Raw genomic sequence first — 19,238 nt, forward strand, 5'->3', positions numbered from 1 at the left:
AGCGCACCTGCTTGAGCCCACTTATCCAACTCCTGAGAGATTCTCCAGAAGCTGCTGATCACCAGCTTCAGGTGTTTTCTGTCCATTGAGAGACTGCCTTTCCCTGGCACCAGCTGCGACCAATTATTATTTAATTGTATTTATTTATTTTCGAGATGGAGTCTCACTCTGGCACCCAGGTGAGAGTGCAGTGGCATGATCTTGGCTCATTGTAACCTCCGACTCCTGGGTTCAAGTCGTTCTCTTGTGTCAGCCTCCCCAGTGGCTGGGATTGCAGGAATGTGCCACCATGCCAGCTATTTATTTATTTGTTTGTTTGTTTTTAGTAGAGACAGGGTTTTACCATGTTGGCCAGGGTGATCTCAAACTCTTGACCTCAAGTGATCCACCCTTCTCAGCCTTCCAAAGTGCTGGGATTACAGGCGTTAGCCACTACACCTGGAATTCAATGATTATTTTAGAGAGATAGTTTAACAATCACCTGACCATCATCTGATGGTCATTTGACATTCCTGGGTAGGGAGGCTTTCCTGCCCTACTCATGTCTGCCTAACTACCTACTCTAACATATAGGCTAATCAACTACTCTCAAATCCTTTCTTCCTAGTTTTTTCACTTCATCTACCTTATAAATTTCTCTCACCTTGGGCAATTCCAATGATGTACCTCCTGTTCCTAGACACAGGTTGTGGAGAATTGCTGGGGAAAAAAAAATCCCTCAGTCTTTCCAAACAAGGTAAGCCAGTGCTACCAATGGTTTGTATGTTTAAACTCAGCTGGACCCTTATTACTACTTCTATCCCTTTTTTTCACTTCACAGAGCCCCTCTGTCTCGCCTTTCACACTTCATCATCTTCTTAAAGTTCACTAACTAAATCTATGACCTCCCCTTTCCCCTACCTATCTGTTAATGACCAATTCACATAGAAATAGAGTTCACAGAAGAGAATGCCTCTTAATTTCCTGCATTTGATCTTGAAGTATTTCCCCTAGGCCTTGACTTTCTCAAGCCACTCTCATTTTTTCTCATTCAAATTATTCATTCTTAATCCCTTTTTCCTGGCTTCTCTTCTTTTTCCTCTTCTTTAAATTTTGCTGTCCTCTAGGGTTACATCCTGAACCATACACTCTATCCACTTTCCCTGATCTCAGTGCTTCCCATGCCTTCAGCTACTCTCTCTCTCTCTCTCTCTCTCTCTCTCTCTTTTTTTAAGAGATAGGGTGTCACTCTGTCGCCCAGGTTGGAGTGCAGTGATACCATCATCGCTCACTGCAGCCTTGATCACCTGGGCTCAAGAGTTCCTCCCACCTCTGCTTCCTGAGTAGCTAGAACTACAGGCAAGTGCCATCATGCCTGGCTTTTTTTTTTCAGTAGAGACAGGGTCTGGCTATGTTGCCCAGGCTGGCTCGAACTCCTGGCTTCAAGTGATCCTCCGGCCTCATGCTGCAACCTCCCAAAGTGCTGGAATTACAGGCATGAATCACCACTCCTGGCCAGCTACCGCCTATGTATTAAAACTCTAATGTGTAATTCCAGCAGTGGTTTATTTCTTGAGCTCCAAATTAGGATATCCACTTGCTAGCTGAATGTCTATTATTTCTTTTCTTTTCTGAGATGGTGTTTCACTCTTGTCACCCAGGCTGAAGTGCGGTGGCGAAATCTCAGCTCACTGCAATCTCTGCCTCCTGGGTTCAAGCAATTCTCCTACCTCAGCCTTCCAAGTAGCTGGGATTACAAGCATGGGCTAGACACCCAGCTAAATTTTTTATTTTTAGTAGAGACAGGATTTCACCATGTTGGCCAGGCTAGTCTCGAACTCCTGACCTCAAGTGATCCGCCCCCTCTTCAGCCTCCCAAAGTGCTGGGATTACAGGCGTGAGCCACTATACCTGGCCCTGAATGTCTATTTCAATCTGGATGTGCTATATACTTCAAATTCAACATATTCTATGTTATATTTCTCAATGTTCCCTTAAACTCACTTTTTTCCCTGTGTTCCCGACCTGGCAATCTAGAGTCCACCTGATTCTTCCCTTTTCCTAACTTCTTTAGCATTTGTTCTCTCCATTTTCTTCCTTTCCTTTCATCCAGGAATTTCATCCAGGCCACTCTGTCTCTCAGAGCCTTTGATCTCCCTGACTCCAGCATGACATTCATCCTGGTTACAGTAGATAGAGTTGCCCTTCTAAAACACACATATCTTTTATTTTTGAGACAAAAGTCTCACCCTGTCACCCAGGCTGGAGTGTAACGGTGGAATCTCAGCTCACTGCAACCTCTGCCTCCTGAGTTCAAGCAATTCTTCTGCCTGAGCCTCCCAAGTAGCTAGGATTACAGGTGCACATGCCAGCACACCCAGGTAGTTTTTTGTCTTTTTAGTAGAGGCAGGGTTTCACCATGTTGGCCAGGCTGGTCTCGAACTCCTGACCTCATGATCCTCCTGCCTTGGCCTCCCAAAGTTCTGGGATTACAGGCGTGAGCCACCATGCCCAGCCACACACACATGTCTTACAATGTAGTATATTCTTGTCACAATGCACTGTAGATGAACTCATAAAGGATGCTGTGAGATAATTGCTACATTAATTAGGATATGTAATTTGCTGTAGAACACAGTAAAGGTAAGATTAGCTCTATTTGGGTGTGGGTACAGGTGTGAGTGTCCACAGAAATTCTCAAAAAGGAACTGATATTTGTTGTTGTTGTTGTTGTTGCTGTTGTGGTTGTTTTTGAGACAAAGTCTTGCTCTGTTGCCCCAGCTGGAGTGCAGTGGTGCGATCTCGGCTCACTGCAACCTCAGCCTCCTGAGTAGCTGGGATTACAGGCATGCACCACCATGCCTGGCTAATTTAGTATTTTTGGTAGAGATGGGTTTTTACCATGTTGGCCAGGCTGGTTTTGAACTCCCAACCTCAGGTGATCTGCCCGCCTTGGCCTTCCAAAGTGCTGGGATTACAGGTGTGAGCCAAGATGCCAGGCCAAGAACTGATATTTAAATTGAGATATGAATAATCAGTTCCTTAGGCAAAGAAAGAAGGGAAAGATACTTTAGGAAGAGAGAATAACAGGAGAAAGGCAAAAAGCTCAATTCAGATCATCTTTATAAACATTCAACATGGGCTGCTATGCCCCAGGCAGTATTCTTATATTGGAGATATGGTGGTGAATAAGTCACTGACCTCAATGAGATTTTAGCTAGAGAAGCGACTTTTTCCTTGACTATCATTTATTCAAGACAGTGGCTTGGGAGAATTAGCTCCCTAATCTCTATGAGCTCCTCTCAGCCAACCCAAATAAGTACAAAATGTAAGTAAAAACAGTTCCTGGCAATCCAGCTTCCCTGGCCTTCCCTGACCCTTTTATTCAGATTGCCTGCTGCTGCTAAGCAGATTGACTGCTGCTTTCTGTTCCATGCTGTCTATGTGAGGCACTGTGCTAAGCTTATGGATGCACATATGACTGAGTCCTCAAAGAACCCAAGAGATGGGAGAACCAGGCACTCAATGAGTAGATGCAATAAGTTGTCCCAGACACTGTTACATGTTTATTCAGGGTACAGATGGGGCTGTAAAGAATAAAGGGTCACTTACACCTGTGAAGGAGGGTATTTGTAAAATGTTTAAGGCCCAGGGTAGCTGGGTTGTGGGTCTCCAAGGGGACATTGGAAGGAGAAGGCAAAAGATCAGTTCATTCCTCTTTTCTTTTATTTCCTTAGAAGACTTACAGAGCCTAAATCTCCCAAAATATTTTCTCTCCATTCCTCAACTCCCTTTTGCCTGAAAGTCATAGCCTTTCCTAAACTTGATGTTTCCCTTTCTTCCTCTGTAGCTAGAGGAAAGGGTGAAAAAAACAAAAAAAAACAGGACTTGCTGTCTGTTAGCAAAACAGGCTATGTCTTATTTTGCTTCTCCCAAATGTAAGCATGATCTTGTTTTCTCTACACCCAACAAAGGACAGTCAAGTTCTTGTAGGTTTCTGTGTTTTCCCTTAATAAAGCAGCAGTCTAGAAATGTTGTTTCATTTGATGCCCAACAAATGCCAATTAAGAAACATGACAACAATAACAGCAATAACAAAAAGCACTTGGTGTGAAGTTTAGGAAGAGAAGGCAGCAAACCAACAACAGAATGCAGTATGAAGTAATTTGTACCTACACTCTTGGCTGTGAAAAAGTTGGAAATTATTTTTGCTAGAAACTAAGGGAAAAATTCATGGTCTAAATAGCTGTGTAAAGGAAGGAAACTTCCTATTGAGAAACGCAAGCCATTTGTGTTCTTCCTTTTTAAAAATAAAACAGTCTGGGCGTGGTGGCTCACACCTGTAATACTAGCACGTTGAGAGGCCGAGGTTGGGTGGGGGCAGATCACCTGAGGTCAGGAGTTCGAGACCAGCTTGGCCAACATGGAGAAACCCTGTCTCTCTTCTAAAAATACAAAAATTAGCCAGGTGTGGTCGTGGGTGCCTGTAGTCCCAGCTACTTGGAAGGCTGAGGCAGGAGAATTGCTTGAACCTGGGAGCTGGAGGTTGCAATGAGCCAAGATGGTGCTACTGCACCCCAGCCTGGGTGACAGAGTGAGATTCTGTCTCAAATAGATAAAGAAAGAACTTAAATAATTATTAAGAACTTAATAATTATTTAAGTTCTTTCTAATTAAGAACTTAATATATTTATTGGCTACTTAAATAATTATTCAGTTACAAAAGTTAGAAACCTTGGTATTATCTCTGTTTCTCCTTACTCCCTCTTCATTTAATTCCACTGCTTAGTGAGTTTTAAAATCTTATCTCCAAAATGTTTCCCAATCAATATACAGAAGAGTATCTTTCCCATTCTTCATCCATGCTGTCATTGTCCAAACTGAAACCCTCTGTTGCTTGATTAGCTTTTTAAAAGTCTCTGTTTTTTCTTATCTCGTCTTGCTGCTCTCCATTTTGTCCTCAATTTTAACGGTCTTTCAAATATCATGTCTTTAGTTTAATATTTATTGATATTCTGAATGGCAGGGTGAATCTGTCCCAATTCCTGTCCTTGACAAGTTTTTGATGTTTTATGGTTAGCATTGACTCTACCTTTCAGTTCTGAGTCTAATCCTCTTTTTCTGCTATGCATCAGCTGCCACCTCAGTCCACAAGACCCCCGTCACTGAGGAATGTAGGAATGATAGCCAATGTGTCTCCACCATGTGTAATTTTAGCTAATTATCTAAAGCATGTAGTTTGACACTTTGTGCAGAATGTAGAAAAAGTGCTGCGGAATTGGCCATGGTCTTAGGAGTCAAAGATTGCACTTGCTTCCGGCTCTCCTTGATGACCTGTGTTTTGACATTAGAAGCTAAGTAGAGCCTGCTGATGCCTGGTGACCCTGAGGAAAGTTAAAACTGATTTAGAAGTTGATGATGCTGGCTGTGTCATGTCCCAGATATTTATTTACTACACTTAATCTTAGCCAAAAGACCAAGAAGCAATGAAGATATTTACACATAGACAATGCAAATATAGCTTGCTGCTGGGTTGAAATGGATCTGGTATAAAAAGATCTAGATTCTAATTCTGGTTCTGCTGTTTACTAGTTGTGTGAGCTTGGGCAAGCCACTAAATAACTCTGTGTCACAGTGTCCTTATCTGTAAAACTGGTGTAATAGGACAAAACTTGAAGGATTGTTGAGGGGAATAAAGGAGACAATGTAAGAGATGGAGTTTAGCACAATCCTTGAAACTTTTTGGTCGGTTTAAACGGAACACAGATTCAGTTCAAATAATAATTATTTCAATGGAGCAAACTAATCAGATCAAACAATAATTATTAAGCACCTTCTGTGTTACAAGAACTGGGCTAGTTTCTAGGGCTACAAAGATAAGACCTGGTTAAGAAGCTAATGTAAGTGTGCTAATGAACACTATGTAAATTTTTTAACTTAATCTGAGTCATGATGCTTCAAGATCTCTACACTTTGCTTATCCCTAAAGACATCAACAACATGAGCCTTTCTGCTGATTAGTCTAGAACATCACGTTTCTATCGGAAGTGTATAGTGTGCTTTGAGGAGGCCATGTAGCATGATGAAAACACAGATAGGTGTTTATATGGACTCAGATGCTTGTTAATTCGCTAATTAAAACTCTTAGGTACCTGGGTAAGTTTGTTCATTTCTTCGAATCTCAGTTTCCTTGTTTGTAAAATGTGAAGATTAAAATACTCACAGGGTTATTGTGATTGTTAAATGTGATAAGGTATATAATATTCCTGGCACAGTCCCTGGCATAGGGTAGATAATAAGTGGTGGAATTAATGAGACAAAAATATATCCAAAAGGAAAGAGAAATGGCTTTGTACTACACTCAGTTGCATGCATGTTTCATGTCCTGGTGAGCTCCTGAATAGGTACTATATTTCTTAATCTTTGGCCTCCTCCCTTCCCCACCCTTCGCTTTCCCCTCCTCTCCTTTCCTTTTGTTTTCTTTCTTTCTTCTTCTTTTTTTTGAGACAGGTCTTGAACTGTTGCCTTGCCTAGGCTGGAATGCAGCGGTGTGATCTCTGCTCACGGTATCCTTGACCTCCTGGGCTCAAGTGATCCTCCTGCCTCAGCCCCACAAGTAGCTAGGACTACAGGTGTGCACCACCATGACCTCACTAACCTTTTAATTTTTGGTAGAGACAAGGTCTCACTTTGTTGTCCAGGCTGTTCTTTGTTGCCCAGGAGTTTCACTTTGTTGTCAGACTGGTCTGTAGCTCCTGGGCTCAAGCGATCCTCCCATCTTGGCTTCCCAAAGTGCTGGGATTACAGGCATGAGCCAATGCGCCTGGCCTGGCTTTCTTGAAGAAGCCAAACATCTCCCTTATTCTCAGAAACCTTTATTAAACTGTCATCTATAGAAAAGAGGCTATCCCAAGGAAAAGAAAGGAAAGGAGAAACAGGACACTCGTTTTTGGCTGCTATCCCTTTCAGATATATTCTTATTTACTTATTTTGAAAATTTCTTGCATAGACAGGGTCTCACTCTGACATCCAACACAAGCTGGAGTGCAGTGCATGATCTTGGCTCACTGCAGCCTTGAACTCCTGAGCTCAAGCAGTCCTCCTCCTGCCTCAGCTTCCTGAGTAGGTAGGACTACAGATGTGTGCCACCACAGCCAACTAATTTTTTAAATTTAAAATTTTATTTTTTTGTAGAGATGGGGTTCTGCTATGTTGCCCAGGCTGGTCCTAAACTCCTGGCCTCAAGCGATTCTCCCACCTCAGCCTCCCAAAACACTGGGATTACATGTGTCAACCACCAAGCCTGGCCCACCTCACATTTCTTTGGGAATAGATATATAGTTCTTAGGATACATAAATAAATAAATATATATATATTTATATTATTTCTTATATAGTTCTTATATATATTATTTTTTATATATATTATTTTTACATATATAAGAATTATATATATATAGTTCTTATATATAAATAAATTTATTTATGTATGTATATCCCCTGCTCCTTGTATAACTGCAGAATAAGAACTAATATTAATTGAGTGCTTACTACCTACCAGGCTCTGCTTTAAGCTCTCTACCCATAAGAGCTCACTTAATCCTCAAAACAATCTTTGGAAACAGCTAGTCTTGTCATCCACATTTTAAAGAAGGGGAAACCAAGGCATAGAGAAGTTAGCAAACTTGCCTAAGACCATATAGTGATGAATCTGGCTACTAAAACCCTGGTACTATGGCACCAGAATCTACATTCTTAACTACTAAGCTTTGAGCCTTTCCTTTACTAGAAACAGAAATTTGGCCTCGTGCAGTGGCTCACACCTATAATCCCAACACTTTGGGAGGCCGAGACGGATGGATCACTTGAGGTCAGGAGTTCAAGACCAGCCTGGCCAACATGGTGAAACCCCTTCTCTACTAAAAATACAAAAGTTAGCTGGGCATGGTGATGAGCACCCATAATCCCAGCTACTTGAGAGGCTGAGGCAGGAGAATCACGTGAACCCAGGAGGTGGAGGTTGCAGTAAGCTGAGATCTTGTCACTGCTCTCCAGCCTGGGTCACAGGAGTAAAACTCTCTCTCAAAAAAAAAAAAAAAAAAAAAAAAAAAAAGAAAAAAGAAAGAAAAGAGGAAAAAAACCAGAAACTCATTCATTTCTATGCCATCTAACTACTGACCCACTGGCAGTAGTTAGGATTGAACCCATACTCTGAACCCATACTCTCTGCTCTTCCTTCCTACTTTGGATGAAGCATCTCTGCTCCTATCAAAAGTCAACCCTTGCATTTGGGCTTAGGGTCTGTCTTTTCCTTTCTTTCTTTTTTGTATTTCATTCCAGTGTTTCGCTAACACAAAAAGAGGTCTCAATCTTAGGAAGGGCTTCACTGCTGCTATTCTCTCCTTTCTCTAGGATGTCCCCAGTTTTTCCCTCTCCTGAAAATCAGCAAAATAATATTCTCTAGTGTCTTCAATCTAAATAATAATTTTTAAAAAGGACAAAGAAAACCCTTCTCTTGACCTCACCTCCATTTCCAGCTAGTGCCTTACCTTTTAGTTTCCTTTTTAGCTCTTTTCCTTGGCTGGCTTTTTCTTATCCTACATATCTAAGTTTAAAGCCACTTCCTAAGAGGCCTGCCCTGACTACCCACTATAAACTAGCTACCTATTGGCTTCCTATTACAGTAATTTATTAAATTATCTGCAGTGTTAATCAGTATTGGATATTTTTCTTATTTACTTGTTTAGTGATTGCTTTCATCACAGAATTTAAGCTCTGAGCTTATTCACTGCTGTATTACCAGGACCTCCAACAGTGCATAGATATTGTAGGTGGTCAATAACTCATTTTTTTTTTTTTTTGAGATGGAATTTGACTCTGTCACCCAGGCTGGAGTGCAGTGGTGCAATCTCGACTCACTGCAACCTCTGCTTCCTGGGTTCAAGCGATTCTTGTGCCTCAGCTAGGACTATAGGATGTACCACCACACCCGGATAATTTTTGTATTTTTAGTAGAGATGGGGTTTCACCATGTTGGCCAGGCTGGTCTCGAACTCCTGACTTCAAGTGATCCGCCTGCCTTGGCCACCCAAAGTGCTGAGATTACAGGTGCAAGCTACGACTGGCCAATAAATACTTAAATTGCCCTTGTAGGCTGTTAGTGATCTAACCCTACTTCTCTGACCTTGTCTCTCACCTCTTCCTCCCTGGTTCACTGCTCCACCTACACTGACCTCCTTGCTGATGCCTCAAGATGACACACTGACTCCTAACATCTGGTCTTTGCATTTGCTATTCCTTCGTCTTGGAAGGCTCTTCCACCAGGCTCCCTCCTTCACTTTCTTCAGTTCTTTGCTTAAAAGTTACCTTCTCGTTCAGGCTTTCCGTTTGGGAATTTAAAATAGCAGGCCCAAGGCTCCCTCTTGCTTATGTTTTTCTCCATAGCATTTATGAATTTTTAATGTACGATATAATTTGCTATTTATTTTACCATTCTCCTCACCTGTCACGAAGGCTCTGCTGTATCCCCAATGACTAGAAGAATATCTAGCACAAAACAGCGACTATTTATTAAATGAATGGATTTGTGGAATGAATTCATGAATGAATATCAGATACGAAATCTTTTGAAAGTGGAATGTATCATCACGGCAAGTAAAATTATTTATTAATATGTTCTTCATGAATAATTTTTTTTTTTACTCTAATACCATGACAGATTATAAATAATTTTAACAGCAGTATTCACGTTTGGATTCTCGCATCCCTGGCAGGGAGTCCAGCACACAATAGGCGCCCAAAGAAAGCGTGTTTGACTTGATCGCTGGGGGCGTGGGTCGGCTAGTCTGCTCAGAGGAGCTTCCGCTGGTTCCGCCCAGGACCCGCCCAGGACCCGCTCCGCCCCGGGAGGCCCCGCCCCCCTCTGCTGAATGCTATATAGACGAGTGACGTCAGGCCGTTTGTTGTCATTGGCGGCTCCTAAGATGGCGTCCATCATGGAAGGTCCGCTGAGCAAATGGACTAATGTGATGAAGGGCTGGCAGTACCGTTGGTTCGTGCTGGACTACAATGCAGGACTGCTCTCCTATTACACGGTGAGTCCTTGGAGGGCTCAGCTTCGGGCGCTTTGGGGCCACGTTTCCTGGGGGACCGGGGTTTTAGGTGGCTGAGTTGAGGTTGCTAGTCTGGGGGTGCCGCCGTACGAGAGGGTTCCCTTATGGGGGAGGGTTTTACCTCTCAGATAGCCAATGAGGGTGAGGGAGATAGGGGCGCAGCCAATAAATAGAAACTAGCTGTCTGATTTATGGGTTGGGAGTGAGCCAAGTTTCTTTTTTAGGGTCTTCTTTAAGCGATGGTGGGGTCCGGCACGGTTGTGAGTGGGTAAGGGTGGTCGTAGCCATGGTTTAAAAGGTCCAGTCGTGTGGTTCATGCCGTCTTCATATGTTGTCATGGACTTTATACTGTCCCACCAAGGCCCTGTAGTCGGCCGCACCCCTTAGCTTCCCTCCTGGGATTGAAGAGCTCTGCTTCCTCGGAGGAGTGGCCGGAGGAGCCGGTACAGGTCCAAAGGTGATCGGCCCTCGGGCAACACCAGGGGGTCCGAAATTCCTCCGGTCTGTTCAGGTTGTGTGTCTCATTCAAGGGACGCACGCCTCTATTCAGCGGGAGGAGAGCTCAAACGACGCTTTAACTTTTGAGAACCGAGGATTTCCTACACTAGAGTCTCTTGTCAGCGCAGAGAGAGAAGGGACAGTGCAGTTTCCCCTTGTAATTATATTCTGCGGAGGGCTGGGCTCAGGGCCTCACTGTTAACATAAGTTGGTGGCCGTGGACAAGTAGATAAATTGTTATGAATCTTTTTTTTTTTTTTTTTTTTTTGGAGACGGTGTGTGTCTTGCTCTGTCGCCCAGGCTGTAGTGCAATGGCGCGTTCTCGGCTCACTACAAATTGCCCCTCCCAGATTCAAGCGATTCTCCTACCTCAGCCTCCCGAGTAGCTGGGATCACAGGTGTGCACTCTACACCCAGCTAATTTTTGTACTTTTAGTAGAGACGGGGTTTCACCATGTTGGCCAGGCTGGTCTTGAACTCCTTACCTCAGGTGATCCTCCCGCCTTGGCCTCCCAAAATGCTGGAATTACAGGCCTGAGCTACCGCGCCTGGCCTCGAATCTTAAGTTTTGACTATCCCTTCCGCCTTCATCGCATTCGATATGGAGGGTGAGTGTATTAGGGAGATAAATTACTTAGAAAGTTACTTTCTCTTAATGGTGTATAGTTAACAATAGCCGAGATGAGGGAAGAAAACATTTAAAAGGACAAAATATAGTGCCCAGAAAGCTTTAGAACAAATAGAAGACAGAAAGAAAAACATATGATTATGGAAGAAGGATTAATGTTCATGAGAGAAAGGGTACACTTAATTTATTTGTTCATTTAAAAAATATTATTGAGCTGGTTTGCAGAAGAAAAGAGACCAAAGTAAAAAATATATATATATAATTGAGTTGGTATGTGCGTTTTCATGCCAGCAAGAATGAACAGTAATAAAGACACTCACTGTTCCTCTTCTGGAGCTTATATACTAGCTTAGTGAGTCCTTTAATTCATTTTATTCCTAATAATTCTGCAAGGTGGTAGTTCATTATCTCCATTTAATATCCCCAGTTACAGTTTTGAAATCTGAGGCTCCAGGCTTTTAAAACAATTTACTCAACATCACATAGCACTAAGAGGTGGAATTGAGATGCCAGATTATTGACTTTTTCTACTAAACTTCACTTTCACTACAGGAAGGAGAAGTGTAAGTTGTGAGTTACTAAAGGCAAGCTTGCAAAAGTAAAAGTATTACTTGCATCATCCTTCAGCTGTCAGCTTTCTTTCTCTACATAGTTTTTAAAGGGAAAAAGACTAAACCGTAATAAATCTTAAACACATTCTTCAAGATTGTCTTTAGGTAGGCGTGAAAGAGAGGCAACTGAATATTATATCCTGAAAACTCTGGAATTATAAAGCCATGGCCTAGATAAAGTAAAAGCAAACTGGGTTTCAGTAGATGTGATAATCAGAAAATCCTACGGACCTTATTCAAGTTAGAGTGATTTCAATTAGTGGCACTATGCAATTAAGTTACTCTTCACATCCCAGATTTGTGTGGATCTGAATCTAGGACCTTACTGGAGAGGCCCCAAGGTGAGGTTCTTGGGAATGCCTAGCCCAGAAAGAATCTTCCTTTCTACTCTTTTTCTTCCTTTCATGTATCCTTTTTCTGCTTTGTTGCCCTTTTAGTTTTTGAGTACTTGGACAAATATCTCCCTGTCTTAATAGCTAAATACAGGTTTAAAAAAAAATTATTTTTTTCCTTCAGTATTTATCCTTTCTGTGACCAGATTCCATAAAACATTATCCTTGCCAGCAGAAGGAAGTGCCATATTTCTCACTAATGGCTATTCAGAAGATTTTTTTTCTCTTCTAGTTCTTTGGTATTAAAGTATTTGCTTACAGAGAAACAGCAGACAATTGTTATACCATCTTGTGAAAGTAAAATGATACCCAGTCTCAAATTAGAGAAGGTTCAGTAAAGGTGGGAAAAAGATAGGTATTTACTTAAAAGGGAAAGTAGGTGGATCACGAGGTCGAGAGATCGAGACCATCCTGGTCAACATGGTGAAACTCCATCTCTACTAAAAATACAAAAACTTAGCTGGGCATGGTGGCGTGTGCCTGTAATCCCAGCTACTCGGGAGGCTGAGGCAGGAGAATTGCCTGATCCCAGGAGGCGGAGGTTGCGGTGAGCCGAGATCGTGCCATTGCACTCCGGCCTGGGTAACAAGAGTGAAACTCTGCCTCAAAAAAAAAAAAAGGAAAGTAGGAGCCACATTGGGTATTGGCAATGAATTCTACACATGTGACATTATTTCAGTCCATTCGGATTCTGAAGGATTTGAAGGTACATGTTAATGATTTGCATGTGGAATAATTTGGAGCTACATCTTCCAAGAAGGATATCTGAATTAGTTGTATAGCCTTCCAAGCAAGGCAATAAATAGCATAACTTTATCTCTTGTTTCCAAAATCACTTGGCCTGTTGTCTGTGTCTGTGGTTGTAAATGTATTCTAGGGTGGTCCTGAGAACCCTGACTAGAGTGGCCTTGCTTTAGAGTTGGCCTTACTGAGCATTGTTACTGAGATAATCTCAGGATTGGGTTAGGATCGTTGGGATTGTTGTGGACAGAATAGATTAACCCAAGCCTCACTTCAGTCTGTGTTCTCTCCAGACTTGGACTCAGGGGATGGAATGGTTTTTATTCTTTTCTTTTGTTCCATAATTTCTTTTTAGTAATCTGTGAATCTAGTTTTTTAAAAAGAGCGTGTTATATTTTTATTCTGCCCAATACAGGAACAGGGAAACTGATTATTTCCTTTAGGAAAGTAGATTAGGCAGGCTTTTCAGCTCTAGCTCTTTCTCTTATTTATTAGAAATCTAATGTACCATAATTCATCCAGCAAGCATTTATATAAGGCTCACTATAACAGGCATTGTACTTTATATAATAGGAGGGCAAGCATGAAGGGGAGATAATTCTCCTGTGTAGGAACTCACAGTCTAGCAGAGCAGATACTTAAACATCATTTCAAAACAATATGCCAAATTCTGCAATAGAAAAAAAGAACAGAGTGCTGTGGGAACATTGCCTCGAAAAGGCCAGAGAGATATTTGGGCTGAGACTAAAAGAATAAAGGTAGAAGAGAAGAAGGGCATTTCAGGTAATGGGAAAGGATATGCATAGACTGGGAAGCTTGAGAACACAAGGTGCATTAAGAGAATATAGAGAATTTCTGAGCAGCTCTAGTATTAAGGTGTGTGTGAGCGGTAACAGGAGATTATGTCCAGAAGGTATTTGGAGCCATGAGGTCAGGCCTGGAGATGATCTGTTGGAATATAGCACAGAATTTATTAGTTGAATTTTTATTAGACAGAATGGCCAGGGAGAGTTAAGGATATAAATTTGGGAATACTATGTGAACAACCAATTGTCTGTGTGGCAGATGATCACCAAAGAAGATGTGAAAGGAAGGAAAATTGGGGGAGATAGAGATCTATGAGGATTTGGAAGGTTAGAAAGTTAGTGGAATTTGTGCCTTTTGTTAATTTATCAAAGGTTACTGAGTACCTACTGTGTGCCTGGCACTGTTAGGAAATGGGGTTAAAGTGGCAAATAAGATGGAAATTGTTCATGCTCTCATGGTGCCTGTAATATGTTGGGGGACATAACGGATAAGAGCCATGATAGGGGAAGCACAGGGGGATACATAGGTGGGCTACTTGACTAAGTTGTTGGAGGGTTAGGAAAGCTTTTCTTGAAGAAGTAGGCTTGTTATGACTTGAATGATGGGTAGAGATTAACCGTGTGAGCAGAGAGGGAGAAGTGCTTGAGACAAAGGGAATACAAGTTTTTTGGAGGAGACAAGAGTAAGCAGCTTGTCAGTCCTGAAGGTTGGGCTGTGAGGTAGGTACTAGTGAGAGATGAACTGGAGAGCTAAGCAGGGGACAGATAATGAAAGGCTTTCTTGGCAAACCATGTTAAGGAATTTGAACTTTATCCTCAGGGCAGTGGAGAACTATTTCAGTGTTGTAAAAACTTTTATTATTGAAAAAACTTTTATTATAGAAATTAAAAAAAATTTTAAATCTATTTTGTTTATTTATTTATTTTGAAACTGAAGTATAAGACTGGCTAATTTTGTATTTTTGGTAGAGATGGGGTTTCACCATGTTGCCAAGCTGGTCTTGAACTTCTGGGCTCTAGCAGTCCACCTGCCCCAGCCTCCCAGAATGTTGGGATTATAGGCATGAGCCACGTGTCCAGCCTATTATAGAAAATTTTTACTATTCATAAAAGTAAAGAGGACAGTAAAATGAATTCATTTCATCCAGCTTGTACAAATATCAACATATCAACATCTTGTTTTATTAGTTCTCCTATTAACTCCTTCCTCCTCTACTGAATTATTTTTAGAGCAGATCCCAGACACTATATTATTTCTTTGTGAATATTTCAGTATGTGGCCAGGCACGGTGGCTCACACCTATAATCCAAGCACTTTGGGAAGTGGAAGACAGGGGATTACCTGAGGTCGGGAATTCAAGACCAGCCTGGCCAACATGGTCTCTGCTAAAAATACAAAAATTAGCCAGGGGCAGTGGCAGGTGTCAGTAATCCCAGCTACTCAGGAGGCTGAGAATTCAGCCTCTCCAGTTCAAGGAGAATTACTTAAACCAGGAGGTAGTGGTTGCAATGAGCCGAGATTGTGCTTCAGCCTGGGTAACAGAGCAAGACTCCATCTCAAAAAAAAAAAAAAAAAAAAAGTTAGAGTTCCTCTCTTTTAAAAAATGTTATCAAAATACTTTTATTATAGCTAAATAGTAGTATTTATTAATATCAAATATCCAGTCTGCTCAGTTTCCTAGAATGTCACAAACATTTCTTCCATACCATTTGTTTGGGTTAGAATTCCAAACAAGATCTGCTTATAAAGTCTCTTTTAATCTCTAGTTCTCCCTCTTTTTTTCTTGGCCATTTATTTGTCTAAGACACCAGGTCATTTATACTGTACAGTTTTCCACATTTTGGATTTTGTTGGAAGCATCATTTTGGTATTTAAACATACTCCTTTTTCCTCTGTATTTCCTATATAAATTGATAATTTGAGCTGAAAGCTTAATCAAATTTATTATTTTTATCTTTTGGGCAAGAATACTTAATAGGTGGAACCTATTAAATTAAGAGGCACATTTCAGCTTGTCTCTCTATGAGTTAACATTGATCAGTAGATTCAGGTGAAATGTGTTGTTTTTTTTTTTTTGAGACGGAGTTTCACTCTTGTTACCCAGACTGGAGTGCAATGGCGCGATCTCGGCTCACTGCAACCTCTGCCTCCTGGGTTCAGGCAATTCTCCTGCCTCAGCCTCCTGAGTAGCTGGGATTACAAGCACGTGCCACCATGCCCAGCTAATTTTTTGTATTTTTAATAGAGACGGGGTTTCACCATGTTGACCAGGATGGTCTTGACCCCTTGACCTCGTGATCCACCTGCCTCAGCCTCCCAAAGTGCTGGGATTACAGGCTTGAGCCACCGCGCCCTGCCCAAAATGTGTTGTTTTTTAAAGAATATGATTGCAGAGAAGTAATCAGGAGGTGGCTTTTGATGGGATGTAGTGATTGGATGTGAGTGAAAGGGGAAGAGTCTGAAGACATCGAGGTTTTCAGCTTGAGCTGGATGAATGATAGGAAAATAGAACAGGTTGGGGGAGAAAAGTGGTTGCTTTGGGCACGTTGAAGTTGACATAAAGATGCATTAAGTCTGGAGCTTAGGCCGAAAATCTGGGCTGCATATCCTCTTATCAGTCAAATTAAAAAAATTAATCTGGGCTGCTGATAAATATTATTTCAAATAGTATTTCAGTTTTTCTTATATGGAGAGTTGAAAGGGTGAGTAGAATAGAGATCTTTGGATAGGACTCTGGAAAGTACCACTGGATTTAGTTATCTATTGCGTTATGACTGATTACTCCAAAACATAGCAACTTAAAACAGCAGTTTGTTACCTTATAGTTTCTGTGGGTCAGAACTTTGAGTTCTGGCTCAGGGTCTCTTATGAAATTGTAGTCAATATATTAACCAGTGCTGCAGTCATCTGAAAGGCTTTACTGGAGCTAGAGGATCAGCTTTCACGATGACTCACATGGCTGTTGTCAGAAAGCCTCACTTCCTTGCTGGCTGCTGGAAGGTGGCCTCAGTACCTCACCAGGTAGCCTTTCCATTGAGCTGCATAAGTGTCATCATGACAGAGCAGCTGGCTTTACCTAGGAGTGATCCAAGGGGGAGCAAAGAGGAAGCCTCAATGCCCTTTATGATCTATTCAGAGACCACTTCTGCCTTGTTCTGTTCATTAGAAACAAGCCATTAAGTTCCACTCATGCTCCTGGGGTTGGAAATTTCAGGCATGAGGAGAGGAATTAGGCTTTACCTTTTGAAAATAATTTGTGGACAGATTTTAAACCACCACAATCACAATTTAAGGGATTGGCAGAGGAAGAAAGCCTGCACAGGAGAGTGAAAAGGGATTCCAGAGATGTAAGAAAAACCAGAAAAATTTACTATTTCTACCTTGCTAGTCATGGATGGCAAGGTGGAAGCAGTAAGTTGGCTTGAGTACTGCTGAAAGGATTAAATAGATGAGGTCTAAAGCATATTCATTGGAATTATCAACTTGGATATCATTGATGTTCTTAGGGAGAGCAGTTTCCATGGAGTGGTAGGTATGGAATGCAGGTTGGAGTGGCTTGAAGAGTAAATAGGAGGAAGGAAGAATATGAGGTGAATGGGGATTATTCAAGATGTTTTATGGTAGAAGGAACAAAGAGGTTATGGAATGTGGAATGGAGGGGACAGTTTCTCAAATAGGAATATGCTTAAATGTTACAGGGATGGGAAGCAAGGTCCATGTTAAAAACGAGGATACAGTCAGTACACAAGGAATATAGTAAAGATTTAGGACAATGACACTGGGAACTGGAAAAAGGAATAGCTAAATATGATTTGTTTAGTCATTACCCACAAGTGTTTAACCCTCTTTCTTGATTTGTGTTGCTTTTGGAGAGAAGGTTAGAAACTGAATTAGTAAGTTACTTGGGCTACTCAAGATATTCTTTGTAAAAGGAGTCATTAGAGAAATCATATGTTCTTTGCTGTTACACACTGTCTGGAAGAGACTTACAGTGACTTTGCATTTTAAAACCACTGCTAGTCAAAACACATTTAAGTGTTATTTGGCAGTCTTTAGCGATGTTTAGTAGATGATAAAAAAATCAACCATCTAATTCTTGGATTTTAGATTTTTGAATAGCTTTAACTGTATATATTTCTCTTGCAAATATGTAAAAGAAGTAGTCTCAGACTCTCCTAGAAAGATATCAGCACCACTCCCATCAAATATTTAAAAGCAAATTTATTCTTTTCTAAGTAAACCATTCTGGAATATATCAAATATGATTTTTATTGTGCCTATTAAAAAAATCATAAAAAAAATATGATTTTTTTTTTAACAGTGTCTTGCTCTGCCACCCAGGCTGGAGTGCAGTGGTGCAATCTCCACTCACTGCAGCCTCTGCCTCCTGGGTTCAAGCAATTCTGCCTCAGCCTCCCGAGTAGCTGGGATTGCAGGTGCCTACCACCACGCCTGGTTAATTTTTGTATTTTTAGTAGAGACAGGGTTTCACCATTGGCCAGGCTGGTCTTGAACTCCTGACCTCAGGTGATCTACCTGCCTCAGCCTCCCAAAGTGCTGGGATTATAGGCATGAGCCACTGCAGCGGGCTACATGGTACATTTTAGTAGTCGAAATCTAATAGAGTAACTTTAGAATTATGTAAGGAACAAAAGAAAAATTGTATCTAAATCTAAATGGGGCGGACATGGTGGCTCATGCCTGTAATCCCCCAGCACTTTGGGAGGCTGAGGTGGACAGATCACTTGAGGCAAGGAGTTTGAGACAAGCCTGACCAACATGGTGAAACCCCATCTCTACCAAAAATAAAAAAATTAGCCAGTCGTGGTGGTGCACCTCTGTAATCCCAGCTACTTAGGAGGCTGAGGAAAGAGAATCGCGTGAACCCAGAAGGCAGAGGTTGCAGTGATCACGCCACTGCACTTCAGCCTCAGCAACAGAGCAAGACTCTGTCTCAAAATAAATAAATAAATAAAATTAAAAACAAATCTAAATGCCCTGAAAAGACATAAAGAAACTCCCTAAGACAGTAAGTAGTATCAATGGGAAGAATTATTTGGAAATTTTATGTCTTTTACTTTCCTTTAATACTTTAGGCAGTCTTGATTTTTCCCTTTTCCAAAACTCCTGAGCCTTGCTCATATAAGTCTTTTGGGCATTAATAATTTTACATCTGCTACAATTAACTAACCATATCTCTGGTACATTCTTTATTTGTATAGCAAGCTTGTAAACTCCTTGGTGGCAGTACTGAACATTATAATCTTCAAGTCCTACAATGAAGCTATTATTCTCCTACTGAATAGATTATGAATGGCTCTTCAAACTAGACTTATAGGTGAGTGAGATGCAGAAGGCTGTTTGGAATTCTTGTTTACACAGCCTTGTAGGTTTTTACAGAATATACTAATAGCAAATATGTATGTTTCCACAGTTTATGTAAAACCTGATTGAGTTTATGTTAACAACA

General features: G+C 41.3%; 1 protein-coding gene across 38 annotated transcripts in view; it reads left to right on the forward strand.

Moving 5' to 3' along the window:
* The first annotated feature begins 9,883 nt into the window (after positions 1–9,883).
* Positions 9,884–19,238, forward strand: part of OSBPL9 (oxysterol binding protein like 9) — a 185,664-nt gene continuing 176,309 nt past the window's right edge. For 22 of the 38 annotated variants that reach the window (XM_054236223.2, XM_078331724.1, XM_078331726.1 and 19 more), the window contains exon 1: positions 9,944–10,073. Coding sequence is in view for 8 of the 38 variants with exons in the window: in XM_009001204.5 (XP_008999452.2) it covers positions 9,909–10,073 (165 nt within the window). In the remaining 30 variants the exon portion in view is untranslated. Of the gene's footprint in view, positions 10,074–18,990; positions 19,107–19,238 lie in introns of all 38 variants that reach the window. The other 16 variants (XM_054236222.2, XM_078331725.1, XM_078331728.1 and 13 more) reach the window with 2 other exon arrangements.

This window comes from Callithrix jacchus, chromosome 7, assembly GCF_049354715.1.
Source record: "Callithrix jacchus isolate 240 chromosome 7, calJac240_pri, whole genome shotgun sequence".
NCBI lineage: Eukaryota > Metazoa > Chordata > Mammalia > Primates > Cebidae > Callithrix > Callithrix jacchus.